Below are 12,698 nucleotides of genomic sequence, written 5' to 3' on the forward strand. Positions count from 1 at the left end.
TAATTATCTGTCATCAGTCTGATTTATGCCAAAAAGAAAACACTCACTATCTGTAGTACAAGGTAATGTTTGGAATCAATGCTAGGTATAGTTTCAAAGAGATCATGCACTGAATGACACTTTTTAAAGTTGAAATCAGTGACAAAAATTGGTATTAATTAGACAATTACATTTCATATATACTCACTTATATTTATCAAGAATACAGACTGCCTTAGGATGAGAGGCACAATAAGCTTGGTGAACCTGCTTAATGTGAGGGGCAGAAGTGAGGAACACTTTCCCCACACGTTGCTCCACAACTGGCCTCTGGTTACACTCCTCCAAGGTAGACAGCAACTGCTGATGAATCTCCACAACATTGCCAATGTTTCCCACAAGCTGACGATACTCTTCTCTTGTCAAACTGAGGAGCACATAAAACAAAGTTAAAATGCAATATAATATGAATTGATCCTATCTACTTTAAATTTTAGAACACTTTATTCCAGACGACGACATCTCGATGCGTTATTTCTTGTTAATGTCTTTAAGGGCAAAATAAATTGCCATTCCATTATGGAAGCTGTTGGTTAACGTGTGCCGGCGAGGCAAATAAGAGAATTTTCTACTTTTAGTGTGAGCAGTGCACTAAGACATAGTCCTTCAGCCAGGTGCATCATCGCTGCAAATGACGTATGTAAATCTTTGGACGTATTTGGCATAAACATTGTCTCCCTTGAGCGCACGTTCTCAACAAGGGAAATGATCTAGATAGGTTATCTTGATAGATGATCTAGCTTCATTATCTGTTTTTTATATTTCTTTAACATTTTACAATTATATTAGTGTTCCCTAGGTGGATTATTTGTTTTTATTTATATTTCTTCATTTATTTTGCTTTGTGTTAATATTGTTTCTATTTTGGGTTTGCCTGTACTTGGCAGTTATATGTAATACTGTACATGTATAAGTTTAGTTAATCTGTTTGTGTACTATTTTTCATTATTATTTCATTATTATTATATGTATTATCAGTGTTTGCCTGTTATTGGCTTCTTGCTGTTGGCAAACACGTAAATAAATTAATTGAATTGAATATTCATATGCCCATCACAGTCTACACCATGTAGCTAATGTCTTCAACCTATTGCAACTGTACTGTCATCACATAAGTAACTATTATAATAGTTTGAAAATGACTGTTACAGTATCACAGACTGGACCTGATATTACTTATTCAGTCAAAGAATGAATAACATTTCATTATGAAGGTGGGGTTGTCACAAAACCTTGCAATAAACTGCACAATTATATCCAAAGCTGAAAACTATGGTGGCCACTAGTAGCAGCAAGAGATCAGTTGTGCTGCCAAAGCAGCAATTAGCTGACAATTTAGATGCAAGTGATTAAGAATAAATGTTATTAGTGGCATTGAAAATTCTGTAACTGATGATGATGGTAGAGAGTGGTGTCAGTGACAGATTGTCAATGGGAAAAACATGTAAATTCTTCTAAGAAAAATGTTTTCACTAGAAGATTTGGGTTGCAGGGTACTGGAAATAATACAAATTTAAATCTTGGCAATTTTTGAAGAACACATTCTCAAATTAAGAATTTTAGGAGATACAGAAATACCCAACAAATAAGAACTCCAAGGATAGGCACCATCTCCCCATAATGTATTAATATTTTCAAAGAATGTATGATGTATGAAAACCTAATCTGAGCAAGTGTTTTTATTAGAGCTTTTATAAGAAAAAACTGTATCATATGTTCAGCTGAGAGTTCATCCAAATAATTCAGTTAAAACATAGCAGATGTTCGTTCAAATTTTTACTTCATATAAACAGAATATATTTGCTGCAGTTACACAAGATAATACTAACCTCACCTTACAATAAATATATATACACTTAATTTCTAGTAGCACTGCACCAAGAAGCTTGAACTGATTGCAAAATAATGGTTTGCCCAACTATAAGCCAAAATCTAAAATAAACCCTGAATGATGCTACTGTTGCTTACATCTACAAAAGTATGTATGAAGAACATTTTGGAATAAATAAAGGTAAAAGCATAAACATACAGAATCACTGTAACATTTGATGTCATGTACATCTACTAAGTTTCATTAAAGTCATACATACATACATACATCTTTATTACATTCCATGGATCCATAAGTTAAGTCAGATGACAATAGGATGTAGAATAAGTCATAATAATACAATACATGTTATACAAATACAAGTCATACTATTATATAAATGTCACAAATACAAAGTGTTCACATAAAGTAGAGATAAGTTACAAATAAACCCACCCATTTATACAATAGATAAATTATGACTTACTTGTAAACATTAGAAATTCATCGACAGAGTAAAAGGAGTGTGTAATTAAGTATCTTTTCAATGCTAGTTTAAATTGTGCCTTTTTATTTACAAGACTTGTGAGATTTGATGGTAGACTGTTGAAAATTTTGATCCCTGCATAATATGCACTCTTCTGAAAACATGAGAGGTTGGCAATTGGTCTATGAAGCTGATTTTTATTCCTTGTGTTGACACTGTGTATAGCAGAATTAGTTTGAAAATGTTCTTGGTTATTTACAATAAAGTTCATTAATGAGAATATGTATTCACATGGAAGAGCTAAGATTTCTAATCTCTTAAACAGACTTCTACATGAATTCCTAGGTTTGACACCAGCCATTAACCTAACAATTTTCTTTTGTAAAGTGAATATCTTTTTGATGTTTGATGAATTTCCCCCCAAAATTATTCCATATTTCATTAAAGAGTGAAAATAGGCAAAATATACTGATCTGAGTGTGTCAGTGTTGCTGACATGCAACAGAGATCTAACTGCGTAACATGCGCCACTTAACTTAGGTATCAGTTTATCAATATGATTAGTACAATTTAGGTGATTATCAATTTGCAAACCCAAGAATTTTGTGTTTATTGACTCTTGTATATACTTCCCATTATAACCAATACTTAAAGCAAGCTGTGGTGAGTTATTTGTTATAAATTTTATTATATTCTCTTCATATAAAAGTTCTTTGACAGGACAATTATACAGATGTGTATGCACTCAGAAAGCATACTCAGTGCTTTGTTACGGATTGTCTTCCTTAAGTCATTTCCAAACTTGTGGATTTAGGCTGGGGCCACACGACCGTACAAAGTACGTCCATTGTTACGCACATCGTGTGTTGTACCCTATATGCCCCTTCATAATTCTATGAGGGACATCACGATGTGCGTTACAACGGACGCACTTTGTACGGTCGTGTGGCCCCAACCTTAATCTGCACAGGAATCCCTGTCTCTATCTGCCCATTCCTGCATTTCATATACCCTCTTCCAGTCTCATATTCTCTCTTCATCTCTCTCTAATTAATCTAACCATTGTGTATGCGTGGGCTGCTCCTGATTGTTCTTATACTCGTCTTCATTTCCAACCACCTTTTTGGTATTCTATGATCATCCATTCTTTCTTGCACAAACAAAAATAAATTAAGGTCATTCTTGATAGTCTTGGCTCTGTATAATTTGTTTATACTAGAACATTTTGTTAATAAAGCAAGATTTAGGAACTTAACATTGCAGTGTACTTCACTTCTATCTTCGTAACATTGAAGCATAAAAACATTTTATGCCACACACAAAACTTTATGACATAAATCATATTCAACATAAACTCTCAACAAAACCATTTTGGTTGTCTGGTCCAAAACAAGTAAACCATAATTTTCAAAGTACAGTTGTCTGTAAAGGGATAAATATAGAACGAATGCAGTAATCCAGAGTTTAAATATTCCAGATAGCTGTAACGCTCCAAACGTATCTACACACTATTTCCTCACTACTTACCTCATATGAAGAACATGAATACAGCATAACAAATGACACTCCTAAAATTAAAGAAACATGAAGCACAAATTCAATGTGTGGCTTTCAATGCTAGCCAAATGCAGAATTTCAGCAATATATAACAGTGAAATAAGGAAAGGTGCAAAAACTGAGAAGGTATGACATTATTTAGATGTAATCTATGACTACATTTCACCTTCAGGTGTTAATAACCACAATTAAATTAGAAGGCGCAACAACCCAGAAGACAAGCATCTTCAGACTCATTGCTGTGAAAACCTCAAATCCTACTACAATTCAATTAGGGATTCAAAGAATAGTGCTTAGGCTTTATTTAATGTTTAACTTGTTTACAATGCAAATATAAAACATAAAATAAAGAAAATATTTCTGAGAATGCCAGTAAATAACATACATCTATATAATAAATAATGCAATATTATTTTACTTTCTGTTCTACCTTGCAAGAGTACCAAAGTCTCCCTTTCCCTCCCCAAGTTTGGTCTTTATCCCAAACCAATGAAATTTGAAAAAGAGAGAGTTTCTAAATATAGAGTTCTATCATGCAGACAGGGAAAAGCAAAAATCTTAGATTACATTATTAAGAATGGAAAGTTTTGTTTTTATGTCACCTGTTATTAAAAATTCGGAGTTCACAAGCTAAACAACAGTTTTCTTACTAATAATATATAAAAATAGGACTTACATTTCTGATTTCTCCAATGGATGTAGAAAATTCTTCAGTAATCCTAGAAGTTCAGCAACATGAGCTTTCTCAGAATCTATCAGATCTTTCAGGACCAAATTTCGGTATGCCTTCTGCTGAGCTACAAGCTCTGGAGGTAACTTTGTAGGTGAGGAGGTCTTACCAGCCAAGGAACTTACTTCTAAGACAGACAGAAAAAAACTACAACAATCAACACTGTCAGAAATATTATGAAGAGTCTGCTGGAAAATCTAGAGACGAAACAGGAAAATTACTCTTTAAGTGAATGCTTATACACTATTACACTAATAATTCAAATCTGTCATCTGAATTTATTAGCCAACAAATTACAACTTATAACAGAACATAAGTCACAAAAGGTGGTTTCAATAATGAGATAAACACAACCGGGTAAAAAAATTTCAGCTAATTTAACAGAAATATTTTTTACCACAATGAAATAAAATCATGATTTATATGACCACACATAACAAAGATGCTTAATGTCTTGCAGGGACTACAACCACCACACCTTCAGCATATGGAAATACAGACAATATATGAGATACAAGGTTCTGACAGCAGTGAAGATGTTGGACTATGTTTTCTGAGCTGCAATGCCATGTGGCCTTGTAGCTGGTTACCTATATGCATTGCCTCCATCTTCACCTGCAAGATTTCACAATATCACAGCCATCTTTCAACAATGAAGATTAAGAAAACCATCCACAAGACCACATGGTGTCACAACCCAGAAGACCACAACTGACAAGAAAAGCATTTCACTCTGTAATTTTTATATGTTGTACAGTAATTTATTTAATTTCATCTTAATATTAATAGCTGCAATAAAACAACAGAACAGAAAACTGAAAAACCACTCCATAAAATACATGATGGAATTCAATGTCAAATAATCTTAAAAAAGTGCATCTTGTGATGTAATTGTCTACCTTGAATCTTATACTCCTTTACATAGTTGGAGGGGAACCATCCAGTTTTGTCTCCAAGTGTTCCCTCCCACCAACCGCCTTCCTCTCTTTGAGTTATAGTGATTATGTCACCCTTCTTGAAGCACAGCTGCAAACATGGTATACAATAGAATCTTTCTTCCAGATGATCTATATCAGTTACTTAACAAAACAAAACATTTCCTACAACATTTTAAAACCTATGATCAATGATTTCAAGAACAAAGTTCAGGGTGTGTAATCTGACTGTTTTAATTTTGGGGTCAGAATGGTGACATGCTATTCTAAGTGTTACTGATAATGTTTAAGGGCTCTGTAATAAATACACTGAATTCACACTACAGATTTGATACCTGTATGTCACACCGATGACAGCAGTACTAAAAACACTGGTAAAACTATAAAATATGCAACTGTCAGTAGATTACATAACTTCAAACAGATTATCTATGTAGACATCTTGAAACTTATCTGGCCAATGACACAGAAACAATGATATATTTAACCTCTGGAAGAAATGTATCATGCAAGCTTGGACCATCATAAATAAATCACAATATTTTATTTTGCTTCTGGACTAGTTTGTCTAGGCACGTTAACAAAGCATTTGACTCCACCCACATCAAATTCTAATGATGGGGATGGAGCTAGTCCCTGAAATGTTGATTTTTAACCAATTGGCATGGCTGACTTTATTTACAGTAATGCATTCATTGACAATGATTGAAACTTGGCTGGATTTTGCAGAATGACAATGTCTTTGCACAGAACATATTTGGTAACGTGAGATTTGGCCAAAAAATACCAGTGCTTGGACACCAACCAAACCACCTGAATTGGCTGAGTGTGACTTTTCATGTTCCCAGAACAAAAATAAATCCCTTTAAAAAGTTTCATTCTGAATAACTTTCAGGCATGAAGAACAACAAAAATTTGGGACTTTAAATACTTCCAAAAAATGATTTTCAGCAATTTTTTCAAGGATGACAGATGTTGGACTGTGTGCATGTACTTGCAGCTGACCACTGTCACATGACTTTTCTTGAAAAATTAGTCCGGCTAGTTTCCTGTCAGACCATGCAGCTTTTTAAAAATAAAAATTCAGTTTCCATAAATAAATCTAAGCTAAGTTTATGTTCTGTTATAGGTATACTGATTAAAACAAAATTTGTAAGATTTTACGTTCTCATGACTGAGTATGTAGAGTAAGCCTTCTGGGATATCATGTCATGTAGTCTCATAAAAGCTGACTGATGTTTCAGAAATGAGTAATGTCCAATGCGCACAGAGTCACTGCCCCAATGATGGGGTCAGTATCAACTTCTATGGGACTACACTGCAAAACATCCCAGACAGCTGTCATTTTAAAACAACTTTCAAGTGACATACTTACCTGCATACTCAACACAAAATGGTATAACTTTCATATCAAATAATATAATATACAAGTGATTATGTAAGAACATATTCCTGAAGTCATAGAAAATCCTGCAATAATTCTACAATGTTAAAAATATAAAGCAGCAAAAATGTCTGAAGTCATACACATATTTTTAAAGGTAAGCTGTAAGATGTTGCATTGAGATATCTTCTCTACTTGCTGCTTTATACTAAGACTAACTTGTAACATACAATGAATATTGTTAATGTTTCTGATTAACATAAATATTTAAAATATAAAAATAATAAATGTATAATGATAAGTCACGCTAGAGCACTTTGTTAGAAAAAATGTATTACAAAATCCCAGTTGCAAGAAACAAATATGCACGATTACCTCATCATTGTTCTTGCCTTTGAATGAATAAACAGCTTGAACCAAAAATGGCGTTCCATCCAAAGCCATTTCTTTCTTCTCAGAATTCAAACGGCATTTAGATTACTTCACTTTTTCACTATATCCATATACATCCTACAATGAAATGACGAAAATATTTATGTTACTATTTCAATAATAGCACAGACTATCAGACACGCAATTACTTCTGACACCATGACAGATGTAGGATATTCTTATACATGAGTCTTCATAGATTATCTAATTCTTTCTTAGTCCCTGTTCTGCCTCCTGGATCTTGAATTTGGTTCTGAGAAGCTAAGGAATTCTTGGCAACAGTTCTTGGACAGACTGCTAGAGTTTGGACTCAAGCCAACTGAAATACCATTTCAACCATAGGGCAGATGGCAGCTAACCTTACTCAACAGCACATATGGTTCATGAAACATTATTTTGAGGGTATCTTAATTTTTTCACTAGCTAGTGAGTGCAACTACAAAATTAGATATTATAAAATACTTATCTAATATGTATATCAAAATGAATATGTAATTTCAGATCAAGAATCTACATGAGCAATGCACATTAAAACTACAATACCAAGACTAAAGACTATTAATGTTAGGTGATATTCCCTTTAATCAATAATGTAAATCTTACAGAAATCAGATGGTTATGGCTAGATTAGGTAACAGGACAGCCAAATGGGTTTTAAGCCTAATGCAGCCAATGTGGAAACAGACTGATGAATAAAGTAACAGAGATGAAAGGAAATAAAAAGGGATAAAACCTTTCTTTGTTAAGATATTATCCATAATTTGGATAGTCTGAGGAAAAAAAACAACATGAAATAAACTCAGACAGAATAGCTGAAACTAGCCGAGATTTTAACTAGGTATCTGTCAAACGCAAAACAAGCATATTGTCACTGAGATTTCAAGCTCAGTGCACCTTTCTGGTAGTTTACGCTTTCAGTAGCTCAGATTGCATAGTATTGAATGACAGGATGATAGTGAATTATAAATTGGAAAGGATATAGAAGGAAGTGAGCATGGCTTAATTTAAGCTACTATCCCAGCATTTGCCAGGAGGGGCTGAGAAAAACCACACAAAACCTTAGTCAGGACAACCAGCTTCTGGCTGAGATTCGAACTCAGGACTTTTGAAATATGAAGGAGTACTAACCACTCAAACACAATGTTCAGTTTCTTTCTAGCAGCGATCTATTTTGTGTATGTATATACCTCTGGAATACAAGTTAATGACTTATTAGCTAAACAAGCAGGGGCACCTCTTGCTCCCCAAAATGAATTATACATACATCTTTATTACATTCCATGGATCCATAAGATAGTCAGATGACAATAGGATGTGGAAAAGTAAGCATAATAATACAATACATATTATAAAGTACAATTCATACTATTATATAATTTAATTAATAATACAACAAAGGGTTCACCTAAAGTAATAAGTTACAAATAAATCTACCCATTACACACAAGATAAATTATCACTTATTTGTAAACAATAGAAATTCATCGACAGAGTAAAAGGGGTGTGTAATTAAGTATCTTTTTAATGCTACATTAAATTGCTCCTTTTTATTTACAAGATCTGTCAGACTTGACGGTAGACTTGAAAATTTTTATCCCTGCATTAATATGCACTCTTCTGAAAGCATGAGAGGTTGGCAACTGGTCTATGAAGTTGATTTTTATTCCTTGTGTTCACACTGTGTGCTACTATTCCTTGAATGCCATAAAAATGTAATTTATCCAACAAAATGTCATGATTTACACAGTCAAAAGCTTTTGCTAAATCACAGAAAATTCCTCCAACATGCATTTTTTGGTTAATAAATTTTAGCGGATTGTCTGTTAGTTTGAATGCTGCACCTTCAGTAGTTTTGTCACCTTTCTTGTACAGCAGTCTTACTACTGATATTTTAAGGCGGTCTCGGAAAATACCTGTTTATAATGAGAGATTACAAATGTGGGTTAATGGACGAATAATTAAAGATGAACAAGCTTTCAAAATGTTACTTGTCATCATAACCTGATAATTTTTTTGATTTGAGCGTCTGTATTACACTTTTCATCTCAGTTTCAGTGATTGGAATAATAAGACCAAGGTAATGCAACTTTTAAAAATGAAACAGCATCTTATCTCCCTGCTTGATGTAAATATAAGCTTTTAGTACTTTTTAGAACAAACTTACTTGTCAACACCGACAATGAGCGCGGACTGCGATGTACAGATACAAAAGTACTCTTGCCGAGAGATATGACATGCACTACGCCAACTTAAACAGAGAATTTCTTACAGGCCTATTCACATCACACTTCACACTCCACAGCATACTTTTAGCTGCCTTCGCTTTGGTCCAACTACAGGCTTCTCCTGAAATATCGAAAGATGCTCACGGGCGTCAACAACGTCATACAGAATTTGGATTCTCCGCCTATTGGATCCTAAGGGTTAGATTTTCCTTGCCGTATTCTGGAACCCAGAGGGCTCGTTTGTTGGGTATATCGTTAAGATCCATGGTTGTTAAAACGCGTTGAGAATACTGGTCCGCTCCCTTTCCATGATGTTAATGTTGTATGCACGCAATCCGTGATACGTATGATTCATTGTACTGTACAGAGCCCTGGTATGACCCAAATCACGGACACTCGTGCGAACTTGGTGAGATTTCAGGTTCTCGAGGCTGCAATTATGTTTACTGGGTAGAATAGAATAGAATAGAATTTATTTACATTTCATAGAGCTAAGCTAAGGATGTAGAACAGGTCAAATACAACAATTGTTTCTAGTACAAATGCATAGTTATAACAGCTATTTACAAGTTTTTGGAACTACAGTATTACAGAAAAATAATTATAATGAGAAACCATCACCATTGTTACATGTATTTGTAAATTATTATACTGAGTAGAAGGAGTGAGATAGAAGATACTCTTTTAACGCTAGCTTAAACATTTCTATATCGTGGTTTAAACTTTTGATTATTGAATAACTAAATTCCAGTATAGTTAACTACATTTTGATATTTACTGAGGTTAGAATTTGGCACATGAAGGTTGTATCAGTATTTTGTTCTTATATTGTGGATATCTGTATTTGAAAATTTTCCATGTTATCCACTAAAAAAGATAATAGTGGGAGCAAGAATTCACTGGGTAGTTGAAGAATATTAAACTTCTTAAATAATTCCCTACAAGAGGCTCTCCGTTTAGTGCCTGCCATTGCCCTAATGATCCTCTTTTAAATGTAAAATACTTTTTTGCTCTCTGTTGAATTTTCCCCCAAAATTATTCCATATGACATGATGGAATGGAAGTATGCAAAATAAACTAATTTGTGTGCTGCAACTGTCCTCATAGAAAAACATGCTGAGCTTAGTTTAGGGATAATGTATTGAATATGTGTTTTCCAGTTTAATTTGTTATCAATTTGTAGGCCAAGAAATTTAGTTATTTCTATTTCCTCGATTATTTTATCAAAATACCCTATATTTAGATTTACACAAGTTCTGTTGTTAGTACAAAATTTAATGAAATTTGTCCTGTCAATTTCATTGGCAAAGAGTACAGGTTTAGAATGAGAGTTGATGGTTTGGAGCAGATCATTGATATATATGAGGAAAAGCAGAGGACCAAGTATTGAACCTTGAGGCATTCCGTGTTTTACGATGCCCCAATTTGAGTAGGTGCTATAATTTGAATTTGGTGATTTGTAGCACTGTGTGAACTTACAGAAAAGGACTGACGTTTCAAAGGTGTTTACTGCCTCCATAATTAAAGCGATGATCTCCCTTCTTAATGTGCACTTCTTACTATTATTATTGATTATAGTCACACCACAAACCATTAGTCACTTAACACCCCACCCTTACAGACCACTTACACTATAAAGTTGCCAAAATGTAGAGGTCATCCAAGTCCACATAAAACATTCATCATAGCTGGTTTTGATGGTGATGACTGGAAGATTCCATGAGGAATCCATAAATTCTTCTTTGGAACAACATATTTCACTGTTAACATATTAAAGAAAATCTTTATCCTGCCACCTGTATTAATGAGTTTCATAATCACCATTAAATAATAAATGAACACACTTGTATTTTTAAACTGCTATTCTAAAGGAAGACAATACATGCATACACTGTATTCACAGTCTTCTGTCAGACTCTACCATGTACATATTTTACATAAGTTGCATGTGCTTGTGTTAAACTGTAAATTAGATAAATGTTACTGTTTTCAGTCCTTTTAAGGCACTGTTTTGCCAAGCAGTATAAATGGCAATGTTTGCAGATATAGACTTTCATTTATGTATCTATTAAACCCTAGTGTTTTATGCTAATTGCAGAAATATGAAACTGTCACAAGAAAACTGGGGTAATGCAACTTATACGTATATGTCAAAAGATACTTTTAGTGCTACAGCGATGCTAAATGCCTATGAAGGTGAATGAAGGATATTTATTGCTGGACAGTTAGAAGCAGAGTTTAATAAAATTCTGGAGTACAAAGCCCAAATTATAAAGAGTTGTGTGATCAAGTAGGTTTTTTTGGTGCTGACAGCATTAAATAATATTCAGTAAGTGGAAACGTCCCAATTTTGGTGTTAATATAAAGTGGATTTTTAAGATGTATTTGAAACTCCTATCTATAGTTAGGTCTCACAAGATGTCTCATCCCACCAGATTATGTGTGTTTCTTACCTCTCCCATACATGTTACATGGCCTGCCTTTCTTGTTCCTTGGTTTGATCTCCATAATAAACATCAAGGTTCAAGGCAACTACTGAAAAACTATTGTAAAGAATGAGAAGCAGACTTACCCTGATCAGTGACAAATACCACATGAAGGAGGAGTGTAGTCCACTTCCTTTCATTGCATTCATAACAAAGTCAGCTACCAACAATATCAGTTTTAAGAAATGTTAACACTGAAAGTAGAAGGAGGGGGTTGGGCAAACAAGGTTATTTCTATAAATATGCCTACATTCCTGTCTATCCTAAACACAGATAAACTTCTGGTGACCTGCTTGTTTATCAGTATGGTACAAGAAAGCCATTTCCTTAAAGTAATTAAATATGGGAAAGGGAAGATCATGATTATCACTTGAAAAGTTCTTGTGTTACTCTTGTTGGTGCTTCTTTTTATGTATTTATAAAGTCACTAAATTTATTCTTAAGTACATACCTGCCTATTACTTAAGTAAATACATGGGAAATATGATCCAGCTGTGGGTTAAATACAGAAACTGCCAGTATATGGCTCAGTAATGCTTAAAAAATGTTTTTTTCTGAATTCACAGCTCTTGTTAAGTCACTCTGACATCCTCTCTAACACACGAAAATAAAT

At 33.9% G+C, this 12,698-nt stretch overlaps 1 protein-coding gene across 6 annotated transcripts in view; it reads right to left on the reverse strand.

The window, feature by feature from the left end:
* The window catches only part of RtGEF (Rho-type guanine nucleotide exchange factor), a 33,053-nt gene extending 23,072 nt beyond the window's left edge, over positions 1-9,981 (reverse strand). For 2 of the 6 annotated variants that reach the window (XM_022065288.2, XM_022065290.2), the window contains exons 1-5: positions 9,539-9,980; positions 7,318-7,452; positions 5,523-5,649; positions 4,570-4,750; positions 188-406 (exon numbers count right to left, since the gene is read on the reverse strand). In XM_022065288.2, the coding sequence (XP_021920980.1) occupies positions 188-406; positions 4,570-4,750; positions 5,523-5,649; positions 7,318-7,386 (596 nt within the window). In that variant the 5' untranslated portion in view covers positions 7,387-7,452; positions 9,539-9,980. Of the gene's footprint in view, positions 1-187; positions 407-4,569; positions 4,751-5,522; positions 5,650-7,317; positions 7,586-9,538 lie in introns of those variants that run through there. The other 4 variants (XM_022065289.2, XM_022065291.2, XM_022065292.2 and 1 more) reach the window with 4 other exon arrangements.
* Positions 9,982-12,698: the final 2,717 nt, after the last annotated feature.

Source organism: Zootermopsis nevadensis, unplaced genomic scaffold (assembly GCF_977971745.1).
Source record: "Zootermopsis nevadensis isolate Lab colony 2312 unplaced genomic scaffold, Znev_1.0 Znev_ptg000024l, whole genome shotgun sequence".
NCBI classification, from domain to species: Eukaryota; Metazoa; Arthropoda; class Insecta; order Blattodea; family Termopsidae; genus Zootermopsis; species Zootermopsis nevadensis.